The sequence below is a fragment of the Necator americanus genome, chromosome IV (assembly GCF_031761385.1).
Source record: "Necator americanus strain Aroian chromosome IV, whole genome shotgun sequence".
NCBI lineage: Eukaryota > Metazoa > Nematoda > Chromadorea > Rhabditida > Ancylostomatidae > Necator > Necator americanus.
The window spans coordinates 30,842,274-30,857,144 of NC_087374.1; the positions used below are offsets into that span (position 1 = coordinate 30,842,274).

The 14,871-nt window shown below is 40.7% G+C and overlaps 1 protein-coding gene across 4 annotated transcripts in view; it reads left to right on the forward strand.

Moving 5' to 3' along the window:
- Positions 1 to 14,650, forward strand: part of RB195_003301 (uncharacterized protein) — a gene marked incomplete at both ends in the record, with an annotated part of 28,490 nt that extends 13,840 nt beyond the window's left edge. Inside the window, 18 exons of one of the 4 annotated variants that reach the window (XM_064200900.1) lie at positions 597 to 635; positions 5,543 to 5,641; positions 5,710 to 5,740; positions 5,806 to 5,867; positions 5,922 to 5,967; positions 6,741 to 6,790; positions 6,850 to 6,899; positions 8,820 to 8,894; positions 11,087 to 11,181; positions 11,232 to 11,289; positions 11,351 to 11,395; positions 11,510 to 11,615; positions 13,656 to 13,753; positions 13,839 to 13,910; positions 14,049 to 14,129; positions 14,195 to 14,356; positions 14,419 to 14,523; positions 14,593 to 14,650. In XM_064200900.1, the coding sequence (XP_064056779.1) occupies positions 597 to 635; positions 5,543 to 5,641; positions 5,710 to 5,740; positions 5,806 to 5,867; positions 5,922 to 5,967; positions 6,741 to 6,790; positions 6,850 to 6,899; positions 8,820 to 8,894; positions 11,087 to 11,181; positions 11,232 to 11,289; positions 11,351 to 11,395; positions 11,510 to 11,615; positions 13,656 to 13,753; positions 13,839 to 13,910; positions 14,049 to 14,129; positions 14,195 to 14,356; positions 14,419 to 14,523; positions 14,593 to 14,650 (1,332 nt within the window). Of the gene's footprint in view, positions 1 to 596; positions 636 to 5,542; positions 5,642 to 5,709; positions 5,741 to 5,805; positions 5,868 to 5,921; positions 5,968 to 6,740; positions 6,791 to 6,849; positions 6,907 to 8,819; positions 8,895 to 11,086; positions 11,182 to 11,231; positions 11,290 to 11,350; positions 11,396 to 11,509; positions 11,700 to 13,655; positions 13,754 to 13,838; positions 13,911 to 14,048; positions 14,130 to 14,194; positions 14,357 to 14,418; positions 14,524 to 14,592 lie in introns of those variants that run through there. The other 3 variants (XM_064200898.1, XM_064200899.1, XM_013438660.2) reach the window with 3 other exon arrangements.
- Between the last annotated feature and the right edge of the window lie 221 nt (positions 14,651 to 14,871).

Sequence of the window (14,871 nt, forward strand, 5' to 3'; positions counted from 1 at the left end):
GACGCATAAAAAGCGTACGATTCATATCTTGTAGGAACTTCTTCTTCCTATTACCATTAAAGAGATTCTGCAACTGCCCTTTTTCTGAGTTATGTGTTAGAGGTAGCAAAGAAGATATTGTTAAAAACCTGATCGCTGCATTCACCTATTCAACAATGTCATATTGTGTGTTTGTAGTCAAAAAGCAACGTATGCCTAGGTACCACTGAAGTCGCCGAATCATTCAAACATTTATTTTAAGCTGTAAGCGCTAGTACCTTAGTCGCAGAGTTCCTGTGCTCCTTCAGTTTTCCTTTCAAATATCTTCGTTTTGTTGTGAAGTCGACAACATTTTGGAAGAAAAAAAGTTTTGAATTGTACACAGTTATGTGTATGATTCAAAACGCTATTCAAACTTGATTGCGATTTCTAATGTTGCTGAAAAGAGGAAAGTGCAAAATGTTCTGTTCTTCAATTAGTCTTGTTCGAAATTTACCGTTTATTTTCTTTCATAAACATTCCTAGAAATTTCTTTTTCATAACGAAAGCGTTTTGTTAAATTATTTTGGTGTGACTGCTACAGTTGCTTAGTTTGCTTATCCCAACATGATATTTAGGCTCCAACAGACAGAAGTAGCTCAAAGAGTGACGAAAAGGTAAGTTTTAGTGCTAAGGTAGACTTTTCTCGCTGTGTTGGAGTTAGAAAGTGGAAATGAGAGAAGTGTACTGGTGCTTGGTGAGCTATAATTACGAGCCAATAGAGAAACATGAGTCTTTTTCTAGGAGCTTATTGACCAACTAGCATAGGACCAGTAGAATTTTCCACAATAACTGACATTCAATTTCTACATATGTACACATTTGAGGTTGTTTGAAGTAACGATGTCCGCCCTATTTCTTCGAGATAACTGAATGATATGCCAAGTATATGTTCTTGTGCGCTGGAGTATTATTAATTTCACGCATACACCAGAACTACTGAATCTCGTAGCTAGCTCTGAAATTTGGGACCTATTAAGAACCCGAAGTCTTGACTAAGTATTAGGTTGAGGAATAAGTTCTTTCCGTTTTTTCTTTATTGAAAAATCCTGATATTTTACAACAATTATAACAAGCAATTAATCAACTATGTATTCTCCGTCATTGTTTACGACCTGCTCCCACCTCTCGACCAACTTGTTAATACCGTTTTGCCAAAAACCGCCGGGCCTGGACTCGAAGAAGTTGTTGAGCCAATTTTCGAGGTCCTCGTTGTTGTCGAAGGTAACACCTCGCATTTGGTTCGACAGCGAGCGGAAAAGGTGATAATCTGTTGGCGCAAGGTCCGGAGAGTACGGTGGGTGCTGAAGGACTTCCCAATCGAGCTCTTGGAGGGCGGCTTTGACGATGTTTGCTGTGTGAGGCCGTGCGTTGTCGTGAAGCAGGATGTTTTTCGGCAAATCCCATCGAGTGAAGATGGTTCAAAATTGTCTTTTGGTCGCAGTACATCTTCTCGGCCAATTCCCGACTTGATCGACGGCCGTCTTCCTTCAAAAGCGCTTTGAGACTATCCTCGTCGAAGTCAGAAGGTCGACCAGAGCGTAGAGAGTCGTCCAGGTCGAAATTGCCATTTTTGAATTTGGCAAACCAATTTCGAGCAGTCCTCGCAGTTATAGCATCCTCTCCATACACGGCGCAAATATCCCGAGCAGCTTCGGTGGCTTTTTGACCTCGGCGAAAGGCGAAGTAAAGAAGGTGTCGAAAATGTTGTTTTTTACCGCCTGGAATGTCCATTTCAGAGGCCTGAAATTAAGGCAACATTTAGTTATCGAAAAAATGGTTACAACCGGTTTGTAGAGCAGAAAAACCTCTTTAAAATGGTATATTACGATTGGCCTTACGACAAAAGAATCGCTGTAAACAAACGATCGATTAAAACGGCAAGAACTTATTCCTCAACCTAATAATTAACAAGAGAAACATAGCCAAGTAGAGAGAATTTTGGCTATGAAGATAGGGTAGGGATGAAATCTGAAACCCTTGAAATGTTCACCCAACATGCAAAAAAAAAACGAAGCAAAAAAAAAGAAGTAGAGGACAAAAGATCGATTAATAAAAATGAAAATAAAATCAAATGATGTAAAAATGAATTGGCTTTGTATTTTACTTGAACGTTCGAAAAGGGTGATCAAAATACGTTTCAGTCTCACATGCTGTGTTGTCTCGTTTCATGCTGTTGTTCTTAGTAATTCCATCTTGAGATAATCACTTAGCGATGCGCTTTGTGTATGATTCAAATCAAATCAAAAGTCAAATCACCTGCATCACACATGCTCTTGTTGTTCGTCGATTTGCTTGAGCTAGCACCAGCAGTATCTGCGTTTCTCCCGATCACGCGTAGGATTGTCCAGTAGTTCCTCTGTTCGCTATTGTCTCAAAGAACATCACATATTCTTTTTAAATGTTGTGAAAGGGTCTAATTATCGGATCTGCCGTCTTCTTGCGGCGCTTTTGATGTCGCGAGGTATCCAGCCGGCCACCCCTCTCAACCAACGGTTGTCGTTGAAACGCATCAATTGTCCGCTCTACCCTGGTTTCCTTGTGAAATCAGTCGGCGTTTCCAATCTTTAAATCTCCCTCAATCGTGTGAAGCGGAATACTCCGAGCAATTTCTCATCCTTCTCAACTGAGCATTCAATGACGCTGACCGGATTTGGTTCCTGCTTGCGAAGTGCCCAGGTTCCCGAAGCGTGGATCAAAGCAGGAAGTATTAAGTCGTCTTAGAGCCGTTTGTTTTGGTCTTCTTCACTGCATCACGAATGCTCTTATACGCTCTTTCCTCCAGCCCAGCGCAAAGGTCAGGTCGTTCTTTACGTTAATTTCCCGTTCCAGTTAAATGTACCTGGAGCTTCAAACATATTAGTTCTCTGAATGGCGCATCAGGAACTCATCCTTCCTCAGGAACATCGTCTTGCCCAGACTCAGCTGAAGACCGATCTTTTTACACGTTACGTCAAATTCGGCCACATTCGTTCCGCTTGATCGATACTTAGTGTTATCAGAATCAAGTCATCAGCGGGGCGATGATGGTGTAGCTGCGGACCGTTAACTTTCACTTCCACATTTGCTCCAAATATTTAGTTCGAAGTTGTTTCACTTTATCGAACCCTTCTCTTCACTTCGATTGGTACATCATTGTTGAATGGGGAAATGTTGGTCGTGAAATTGCTACATAACTTGAAGTACTTTCATGTATGGAGCAGGGGCGCCTTGGGTGTCCCACGCCTCTATGACCGTTCCGGTCTCAACTGTATTGGAGGTTTTCTTCAAATTGACGAAATTGAGACACAGCGGCGTCTTGCACTCTCGCGATACCTCTATGAGTTTTGAGACGGCGTGTATGCGGCTAGCTGAACTGAACCATTTTCGAAGTCCTGCTTGCAAGCTTACCTGTCCTTTATCTTCTCTAATCTTCTTGTTTGTCTTCTCCTTTTGAAGGGTTTGTAGATGACAGACACTAAGTAGAATGAGCAATAGTTGCCATTGTCTTGCTGATCGCCCTTTTTTTTACACAACAAGGCGGTTCTGCTTGTTGCTTTTGTTTGCTTTGAAGTCTTGTATATCGACAGATAAAAGGTAAAGAACCGCTTCAGTGAGTTGAAAAAGAAAGGAGAGTTGAAAGTTTAAAGATAGGTGGTAGCTTCTTCGAATGTTCAGACTTGGTTCCGGAACGGTTAATGTACAATTGTCCACTGACATTGAGGCACATCGATCTTAGACCTTCGGAATGACATGTCCTTGAGATTGTGAGGAGCCGAGTAGACGTAGCAAACGAAAAGGTTTGGTTAGAAGTCGTGAACGATCTTTCCTTATGCTTTGGTTGTCCCATGTGTGTTTCGCAGAGCAGTAGCTTTTCGTTCCACCATTGACAAACTGCCGATGAGCGTGACTTTTACCTACCTCTGCTGCTTCAGCCGATATTGTTACTCTTCTCTTTCAAGATCTCCTTTTCTTCAGCCGTTCTTCTAGGACCGACTTTGGCATTGACCTCGTAAGGGGTAATACGTTCTCTGTAGAACTTGTCTAGGTTCATATAGAAAGCTTCAACTTCCTCGTAGCCTGACGTTGGGGTGTAAGCGATGAAAACAATAAAATCAGGCGTTGAACCAAATTTTTTGTCCAAAGACGTCCTGTTCGGGTTGTAAGTTGTTCGAAAAAGTCGACATTTATTGCCGTATTTGCGTTGACAAGTACCACTCCACCAACTCCTTTACTGTCGCATTTTTCTAAGGCCTCTCTAGTATAATATCCGGTATATGTATAAATAATATTCGGCATCTAATGGATGACGTCATCTCGTTTCAGTCAGTCCGATGACATTGTTCTTAATCTTCCTGGCTTGCATCATCTTATCTCCAATAGCCGCTTCCAATGCAGGTAAACGTGCATTGTAAGTACATCCTAGTCCTCTTACGTCTGGGCAATCTAGATGTTTTCTGCAACCCAGTCCTTTCTGCCGCTGCACTACCCAGGCTTGTCTTCCGGAGTCAGGAGCTTTTTTCTAATTACTGTGTATTCCAGGAATACAGAGAACGTATTAACCTTTACGAGGTCAATGTCAAGTCCTGCAACCTGGACATAGGTTGCAGGACGGAAGGCCTGCAACCTACGTCCACGTTGCAGGCCTCCTATCATCGCGAGGTTTTGTGGGAAGAGTTAAAGTGCTTCTGGATGGACGAATAGAGCTCATTTGATGCTTATTCCAAAACGCCTCCTTAGCCTGTCTCCTAAATCCATTCGCGTGTCAAGAGAGGGAAAAGGTCCCTTTTTTTTTTCTTTTTTTTTTTTTTCTAAAAACCCCCCTTATTCGTGGATCGTAGTTAAATAACGCGGCCTATATTTACATGTACTTGTTCCACTGGGTTGAGTGTTGCGCGGTTCCGCTGTTTGCACTATCGACCGGAGGTTTGAATGGCCCCACAGTGCACAGTGCCAAGCAAGCCTTTCATCCCTCCAGGGTCAATAAATTGGTACCTGACTTGTTTGGGCGGATAAAAACACTGACTTGACACATCGGCTAGCCTCCTCGCCATTAAATTGCTCTGTTCTTGTTTTGGAATTAAATCATTTTTAATGAGGTGGTAGGTTGAACTGTGAAGGAGATAATAAAGGAGGGGGCTGCCAGGGCTAATCCTGCCCTACCACAAAGGATAAAGGATAAAAAGGATAAAGTGTCTGGCGTCAATCAATCCGCTTGCGATGCGCCCCCACGTTCACTTCAATTCAGAATCGTTTGAAGTTTACGAACGTGTAACTGGCCTATACAATGACTTGCGGTAGCTAGCCGATGTGTTAAGTCAGTGTTTTTATCCTCCAAGACAAGTCTGATATCAATTTATCGACCCCGGAGGGATGAAAGGCTTGGTGAGCACTACGGCGGATTGGAACCTCCGATCAGTCGTGCAGCAAGCGAAACCTCTAGCCGCCCCCTACCACGAAGATGGGCACGAAAATACCAACAAAAAGATGATTCTCATCAGTGATTCTCATGCTCTCTAACAATCTGTGATAGGAGGATATTTAGACCCCATTAGTGGATCGACAAAGTGGTGGTAAACCTACATCCAGGGCAGCAGCGCCGCCGCAGCCAAAGGAGCAGAAGCCGCAGTCTCCACCTCCGCAAGTAAGTCATAGTTAATGTTTTCTTCTAACATAGTTTTTGTTGAGTCGACATTTTGTGGCTTTTTGCAGCAGGAGTCCACAGCAAAATGTGACGAACCAGGTTCGTCATACTTCTTCTATCCGTTCTTACACGTTACACCTCAGCTAAACCTCTTTACACTTCAGTTGACTTCACACCAATCACCATTTCTGGTAGGCGCTCAAATCGAAAGGATGGCCAACAAAAGGTAACATATTATTTCTGATTTTTGTATTCTAGTAGTTATCAGGATTTCTTCCAGGATGGAGAAAGCGGAGCACCATTACTTAACGCCGATGAAATCAAAAGTGCGTTTTTTTGCTTGTTAAACCTAGAAACTTATACAACTGTTTGTGTTTTCAAGCGCACAAGCAACACTTTTATACAGCGGAAGTTCACAGAAAAATAATGGTGATCTTCTGCTACTGGGCTACATGCGGGCCCTACTTTTGCTGCACCTCTCCTTGCCGACATTACGAGATGCGGGCTCTGGAAAGGAGCATGTACACGAGATGTTTTTTTCCTATTGTTTCTTAGGGGAGACGCACGTAGATGGTGAAGGGAGAAGTTGTGGGGCCTCCTTTTCAATTTCAACAAATGCCTCCGCTTTCGATCAAGACATTTTTAGCGCTTCATTTGCTAAACCTCGCAAGTTCCGCAATATGAATTCACGTCCGGCTACCCCTCGATTTGTTCTACGCCCACGTATCACTTCGAAACCTTCAGGAAACTACGCAAACAGGCGTATTCTGATATATTTCATCTCTCCGTTGTTCTTATACCATCGCGATGGTTATCGTTAAGTGGTGGGCCATAGTGTAGGTTGTTCTTGAGCAGGAGATGTCTCATCGGCTTGCCGGATACCTTGAGAACAGGTTTGAAGAACAAGAAAGTGGACGCATTCATAGTATCTTACTCATAATTCACAGTTCACAATGCCATCAACTTCACTTGTAGGAGATACTTGTACTTGTGGAACCTGGAGAGGTTCTTAGCAGGATTTTTGCGGTACCTGTATTTTTATAGAACATATTGTGTCGAAGTATTGTATATGTATGTTCTTATGACATGAGCTTTTCAGTTTCCCATGACACTCCGGGCGGTTCTGGTCACGATCCTGAGAAACCTGATGTACTTTTAGCATCTTATAGCTTAGTTTTTTTCACTGAATAAGTTATCAGCATTTTCAGATCGATTCACCACCAAAAGCAAACATGCCGAAGATTTCGACTGATCACATGTTTTGAGTGCAGCGAGAATAAACGTGTATTGACGACTTTCTGAGGTCCTTGAAATCTGAAGGATTAGCTGACATCAAACGATGAATTATAACCTTCTTTGCGTTGAGGCGTTTGAGATTACGCGTTCAATATTTGTTTTTCTTTTGCAGCTCGACGTTAGCAATCATATACTGCTGTAAAATTTCTAGATTCCGAGCGGCAATATACTTATATCTGGGAATATGCAGAAATAACGAGTTTAGCAGTAATCCAGCCCGGTAAACTCCTCAGAATTTGTCCCTACTTTTGCTGGTGCTGAAAGCTAGAATGTTAAAAATTTTTGCATGGAATTCTTGCCTTTCTCGTAGAAAGGCCGAAAGCTCTAGCATCTATTCGTTGCATCTTCAATTATAGCCTCCTAAAAATGTTTTATTTCTTCTATTTGTACCTATCCGTGTGTCCAGATGCATCATATGGCCTGTTTCCACATAGAAACCGGAAAATAATTCCGGTTTCCGGAATGGAACGGGTGATAGCTGGCTTTCAGTAATGCAAATCTGTTCACAACTCTCATCGTAGGCAAGCTTGACTCAAGAAACTCAACCATACCTTCAGTGCTCCCACAAATTCCTCCAGATTTGGAAGATTACTGATGAATGACATCATTTCGAGAAGGCGTTCGAGATCATTTTATAACTCAGCTCCCTTACGGAAGGAAGTGAAGCAGACAAAAGTGTAGTAAAACAAATTCCATAACCTTAAAACGGTCTAAGATTTATCAAAATCAAAATTGGAAAGACAAAAATACATACAAAAAAGAAGCGAGCCTTAGAACTGTGTTCAGTTTTTCTTCGATTATCGACTTACGACTGGAGAAAGACCCGGTGCTACGAACACGAAACTGAGCAGTATCTTCCTAAAGTGTCGTCTTATCTACCGAGCAGATTTTTAATACGGATCTGAACACCTATTTTCATTTCATCTGAACACCTATTTTCATTTTTTTACTGTTTATCACTACTCAAAAAGCGAATAACATGATTTGTTTCTTTTGTCGTCAGATTCTAGCAGGATTCTCTTCTTGCATGTATTTTTGCTAATTCTCCTTCTTTTTTACATTTGTCTATCTCCTGGAAAAATGTGAAAATCTCTACAGATGTCTGTCACATTAGATCTCTAGTTGTTTACAGTTACCTATTAGCTAGAAAAACAAGGATTTTCATCGAATTGATGTCAGATAGGAACTGATTCAATCGGGTAAAAAGGAACTGAATAATAGCGACATTGCGTGGTATTTTCGCTCAGCTCCAATCTCTATATGATTGGAGGAGGTCTACCTCCGCAAATGAGGCCACTTACATGATCGCCACACAAGTCAGGTAGTTTTGGTCCGAATCATAACATGCGAGCCATCGAATCTCATTCCCCTCCCCTCCCTTCCTAAATAAGGTAGGTGTCTCACTTACTGGATCTTCTATCACGAATAAAGGAGTATTTTTGTTCTCACTCTGACATCATCAACCCCGTAGGGGCAAAAGACTGAGTTGCCAATAAATCGTTTTCGAACCATCGATCGATCGTGTAGTCTGAGCGGAATCTCTTACCGACTGCGCTACAACCGCCTCTGGTGGATCAAAAGACCATCTGCGGAATGAGAATGATTGAAATTAGCCAAAAGGCAGCAAAACAACAAGAGAAAAATCCTCAGTGGAACGGTGAATCTTTTTTTTTTTGTTTAACAAAACTTCCACGCTACTGGTAATGAGTCAGTGAAAATGGTCATTTTCCAAGGATTAAATAATAGCAGCAAAATATTGTGTTCTTTCACTGACGAAGGCTGTTTAAGAATTCTGAATCCGAATTTGACTCTTTAGAAAAAAAGCCTATTTCTTTATTTTACCTTTTATCTCATGCTCAGAGGTCTATTCTTTCGTGTTCAGCAGAATTTTACGTTATCAGTCGCTTAATAGACACTTGAAATCGATCGAGCTGTTCACTCTCTGCAAGCCATCAAGGTACTTCTTATATCTTTTTATTTTCCATTATTTATTTATTCTTGTCTTGAATTTGAAGGCAACCAATTTTGAGAACGTCTTCTCGGATTTTTCTGATTGAAGGGATGATTTGGAGTTAATCATATAAGTTCCAATTGTCTTAAAAAAATAATTGAAAGATCGGCCTACGGAAATTATCGATTTTATTAGTGTTGGCCTCAGAGCTTGGATTTTAGAGAACGAAACTTATGAAGTGAGATTTTAATGCGTGCGCATCACAGCTTTTGCATCACGTCAACAACACTGACAGAATTTCGTTAAACTGTCACCGTCTTCTACGAAATCACGGTAGGCATTTAAGAATGTCTGGGGTTCCAAGTCAAAATCGAAGTAGAATACCAGTATTTATTAACTATCTAATTCTTACACTGAACTCGATCACGTCCTGCTTAAGCCTCTTAAATCTTATGAATATAACTGCGACAATTTTTAGATAACTCTTTTCTATATTAATTTTAGCATCACGACAATAATCACCAATAAGAAACATCTGCTTGGAACATTTTTGAATCCTAATCTTCTAAGGACATTCTTTAACACAACGACAACATCTTCTAAGGACATTCTAAGGACCTTCTTTGAGGATTCCAAAAAAAAAACTTCATATCGGATGAAACTGATTTCTTCGTGAAACGATTCATGCAAGCAAATTCCATGTAGAAAATATGCGCTCACAATGCAGAAGCGAAACAAAATATGTAATGTGTACATTGCGGTTTGGTGAAGCAGCCTAAGAGAGGTGTCGAAGGGAAAAGAATATTCTCATAATAATTTGGCTGGATTTGCCTTCACTTTAATGTAATAATTCTACTTCAACTATTTCGGCAGTTGCCCACGCAAACTATGCATAAAACCATTCGCAGATTTTCTTTTTGCATTGTGAGTGTATGTTTTATCTGCGGTATTTGCATCATGTCATATCGTTCGAAGGAGATGCCCAGAATTTTTTTTCCTTATTTTCCTTTCTCTCTCAGCTTCCACACTACAATCTAATCATATAGTTTCGAATTCTTATACAATAAAGGATGTCCTTAAAAGCTTCGCATTTAGAGACCTTGTACCCCTAAGATCCATGTAAATGTTTCAACATTAAACGTCATTTTGTCACATTAGCTAAATATTGCACATTGCACGAAGAGGATCCATCCATAACGTTCAACGTTTGGCGAAGCTGCAGTGAAATGCTTTCATGTTGGACTGTTGACAAGTTCCTTGCAACTCGTTTTTGCATGCACAGTTACGAATTACTTTCCGAAACCTATTTAAAGCTAGAAAGACTGAGAATCAAACATGTTTTCGTTTTTAAGTACTTTTGCCGACTTTGAAAGGATAGCATGACAATCGCAAAATTTGACAGAATGGTCATCGTTGTTAACTATAATGTCTGACTAAGGAGCGAAACTATATAACGACTGCAACGTTGTTATTCACTCATAGATCTGCACTTCATGCCATAAGAATTTCTTCTTTTCCACCAGATGTGATTTCGCGATGTGCGTGATTCTTTTCCGCTGATACAGCTGCACCAGCTTCTGGGTCCCAATCAAAAAGTATACATCTGACCCAAGCGGTCCACATTGTATAAGCACCCCCCTCAGGAATGCTCCGCTACATTCGCTCATAGATCTAGACTTCGTGCCATAAGAATTTTTTGTTTTCCACCAGATGTGACTAGAGCCTCCTGCTTCCTTCCTCTTGCCTTTTCTCTTCACTTCAGATATCTTCTGTTAACGCACCACCTTAATATCATTTCCTTAATCATTTGTCAATGTAAATGTACTCATGTATGTCATAGTTTGTCAATGTAATTGTTTACACTAGAATAAAGGTTCGATTACCCAAGCTTGTGCTTACTCTAGTTAGGCAGTCAATATACTGTGACACTCTGCTCGGAGAAAGGCGAGCAACTAATTCCAAGCCGTCATCAACTACGTCCTTGGCTTACCTATGAGTTTAAGTGCGATACTAGTCCGTTTCTTGTCCCAGATATACTTCACACAAATGTACAAATACTACATAACACTAATTTACACATACTAAAAACAAAAAGATGAAATAGCATTCAATTTGCTTGACAGTTTCAACAGATCCACGATTGGAATTGATTGATTTGAGTTAAAAGTTTCCCACTGTGCTGAATTCAGGATTTCCAGAATGCACGAGGGAGGCCGAATGATGTGGATGTGGTTCCACACAAAATTGAACGACACACTACTTTTCAAGAGCTGGTGGATTCATGACCCTGGAAGTGAGCGTCCGAGACGTCCGGGTACTCCCTAAATCACTCTTCCTTTTTAGAGATGGTATGGTCATGCCTAATTGTTGCTGTGCTGGCGGTTGTGCTAGAAGCTCTGAGGTAATCTGATTGTTCTGTGCAACTTCACTTATTCTTGCTCCGATGAAGTTTAACAGTTTAGATGGCTTCGATGGGTTGCTCAAGTTCGCCGGGCTGAGGAAAAAACGTGAGAAAACTTTCTAAAGCATTTTGATAGGAGTTCAGAGTACTCCACATGAGCGCATTGTTCATGGTTCCATTTGATTAAACACAAAATAGACTACATGCAGTGTAATTTCAGGTGGTACTCGCATATGCTGAATTCGGCACAGTACCTGGACACGCTTCTATACTTCGCTCAGAGTGTATTAGCTTATACGTTGATGCTTTCGTTCATGACTTTCTCGGTGTGGCTTTGCCTCTCTCTATGCATTGGATTAACTATTGGTCATTACCTATTTGGCGTCAAGCGCTTTAAACTGACTTCATAGCCAATTGATCAATTGATTGATAGCAGTATGATCTGGAAATGAACAGTGAAAATAAATTTTTCTTAACGATTGCATTACAAATTTGTGTGAAAAAGAGTAATACGAGGGGAGCGAAAAAATGAACATTTATAAATGAAGGTAGCAAATCCACCGTAATCAATATTAGAACTGGTAGTGGTTAAGCCAAGTTAGTTACAGCTTGATTTCATTTCATTTCAAGATTCAGATCGCTTTTTCTTTTAGAGTGGCGCGCAAAACCATTGTATGATGAAGAGTTCCAATGATCCAACTGAAATCGTTCGCGGACCCTGACAGTCGTAATAAAATGGATATAAGGAAAGCAAGAATTGACGTCAACGTAGTTAAAGTCGAGTGAAAATCAGCTTATATACAGTTGCGTAGCGGTTGCGGTCCCCGAGGATCTTTCAGGATCCACTCTGGCGTTCTTTAAGTCCATTCATCGTCGATTCTTCTCATAATGTGAACGGCCTACGCTTTGCATTCCATAGGTATTCCGCTGGGTCGCGGAGACAGGACATTGCTCGTTCAAACTCGGAGTCGAAGACCAGCTATGTGTTGTGTGCGCCGGTAATACTTCAGAAGCCATCATGTTGTACTCCTACGTCCTCGCAGTACCCGTTCTTCACAAACTGTATTTTTTTCTGTTTATTCGCAATCCTGTTCTCTTTCTTGCTTCATTCAATTCCTTGAGTCTTACAGACACCCATCTTAAAGGCAGCGTTTTGTTGATCTGGTGCGGAATCCACAGCGAGGACGTACAATTCGGTTAGTAGATTGCGAAAGTCAATGTAGTTCCGCCATTCTTCTCCAAGTCGACTTCTGTTAATTTTGACATATAAAAACCCTATGTTTTGCGTTGCAAATAATTTTACTTTGTTGCTGTTGATTGCCGACAATTCTGCCTTGCACAGAGAGCTTTCAAACCAGTACTAGTGTTTTCATTGTGTTCGTATCGTCCTCGACTTGGAGCACTTTATTCGAAAGATCTGTTGTGCCTTCAAAAATTTCAGGTAAATGCAGGCGCGCAAATTTTCTGCTGAATATCAAAAGGAGTTCTTCTGGTGGTATTCACAAATTATACATGTGCAATCAATAAAAAAAAAACACTTATCATGCTCTTTTCAGCATGACAGATTTTGGGTGTGGTTCACACGGTCCTCGACCAAATAAATGCAAAAGAAAATAGACATTCTCGAACGAAACGAAAAAGACAAGGCGCGTTCTTTTCTGGGAAACCAGTTGCAAGGCGCCATTCTTTTGCACGCACCGCATCCACGATCAAGTAAAACCAATCAGTAGTCTGCTAAGGGGGGCTGAACGTGTACAAAGGAGCGCGCTCGTTCGGCGTTCTTTCCTACGAAATCAGTTTCAACGTGTCCACGCGTCTCATCCACGAGCGAGCAGTGGAAGATCAGTGAGGTCTTCCCACCTGAGTAAAACCAATAAATAGGCTGCTGAGGGAAGCCGAACGTGAGAGTACCTCGTATTAACTAGTACGGTCGTTTTCTTACGACGATTAGGGGGAGATGGGCGAAACTGCGCTGGGTTCCGCAATCTACGGCCTGAACTCTACGTTTTTCCTGGGGTTTCCGCACCATGTCGTTCTCGTGATACGCTGCTTTTAACGAGAAATTTAAAAGACTCCAATAATTTTGATCACTAGACGCAAGAAACTTGATGTTTCATAATAACCAGTAAGACATATATAAAAACATCTTCTAATACCTAAGGCTCTCCTTGTACACCTTGTTAAATAAACAAAATAAACAAGAACGTAATAAACCCTTTCATATCTAGCGTGATAATGTATGTGAAAACAAAATTGATTTTCTTGTTGATCTCAGCATTTTTGACCGATCTTCATGTTTGTTTCCGTAAATATGAGAAAGAAGAGTGCCTAAATCAACAATGGATATCAATAGGTTCATATCATAGTGGGCCTCATTTTTAATAGTTTCTTACCAAGTACTGGCACGCTTGACGCATGAAGCAATGAAAAAAGGACAGAAAGACATCATCGAATTTCCGGACAGGTCACGATGTTTTATGCTTCATACCGTAGTTGTTTGACGTAGTTTTTGAGTGCAGTTTTTTTTATGCACAACGATTTTATTTCAGCACAGTGAATGTACAGGTGAAGTTCAGTGAGAAAGACATGAAATTCCTTGATGAGTCGGAGAAGACTGACACGTGTGTTTCAGTGGTTTGACAAAGTTTATTGTTCCATTTTCAGTACTGTTCTAAGTAAAGAAAGTAGAATTAAAACCAGGAGGACGGGAAAAGACTGATAAGTCGGCGAAAAAGCGCTTCTATTTTCTAGTGTTACAGGTCACTCGCTTCGACATCCCCCAGAATAAACGTGAAATTCACAGCGACAATAGCCATGCTGTTGTCCGGAGGAGTTTTGCAGTAATAATACTTTTTTTTTAGAAATATCCATTTGAAAAATCATGAATGAATACGGCAAGGTTTAGGATCCTTCTGTACTATTTCGTGTACTTGTACCCTAAGCTTATTGGACTTATTTCTACAATTATTGGAATATTTTCTTACGAATGGCAGAGAATGTACGGATCATGTTTGACAAGAACTCCACGAGCCAGTTTCAATTACAGCGATTTATTAGCAAAAGACCAGTAAGTGCTCTATGATAAATATTTGGGGAAAATAGAGAAATGTATCCTTATTCGAATTTTAGGGACTATATTCCCCATTACACCATGGGTTGGTTACTAGGAGAAAGGTACAAGCCTTTTGTAATAGGATGTTCTCCTGACCAACCAGATGACAGGACACCGAATGAGTGAGCTTAATTCGATGTTCGATATAGTAATAATTACTGTAACAGACTGTATTTACTTCTGTATTTTAGGCCTGAAGCAGTATCACCCACTCGAGAGCCCCCCTCAGATCCGAAATTTCATCGTTGATATGTTGAAGCTCTGAAAAAAATTTTTTTGGTTTGAATCTCAAGTAATAATCCATGTTTTTGCAAATACTGACGTGTTGTTAACTACTCGGAGTCAAACATTGCTAAGCGAATCAATAAAGTTCAATAATGTTGAATGTTGTTTAAAGTGTCGAACATGAGTCAATGGATTTAATAAAGAGTGGAGTGGTTCCTTGGACAAGGTTAACTGTTCTTATCAGC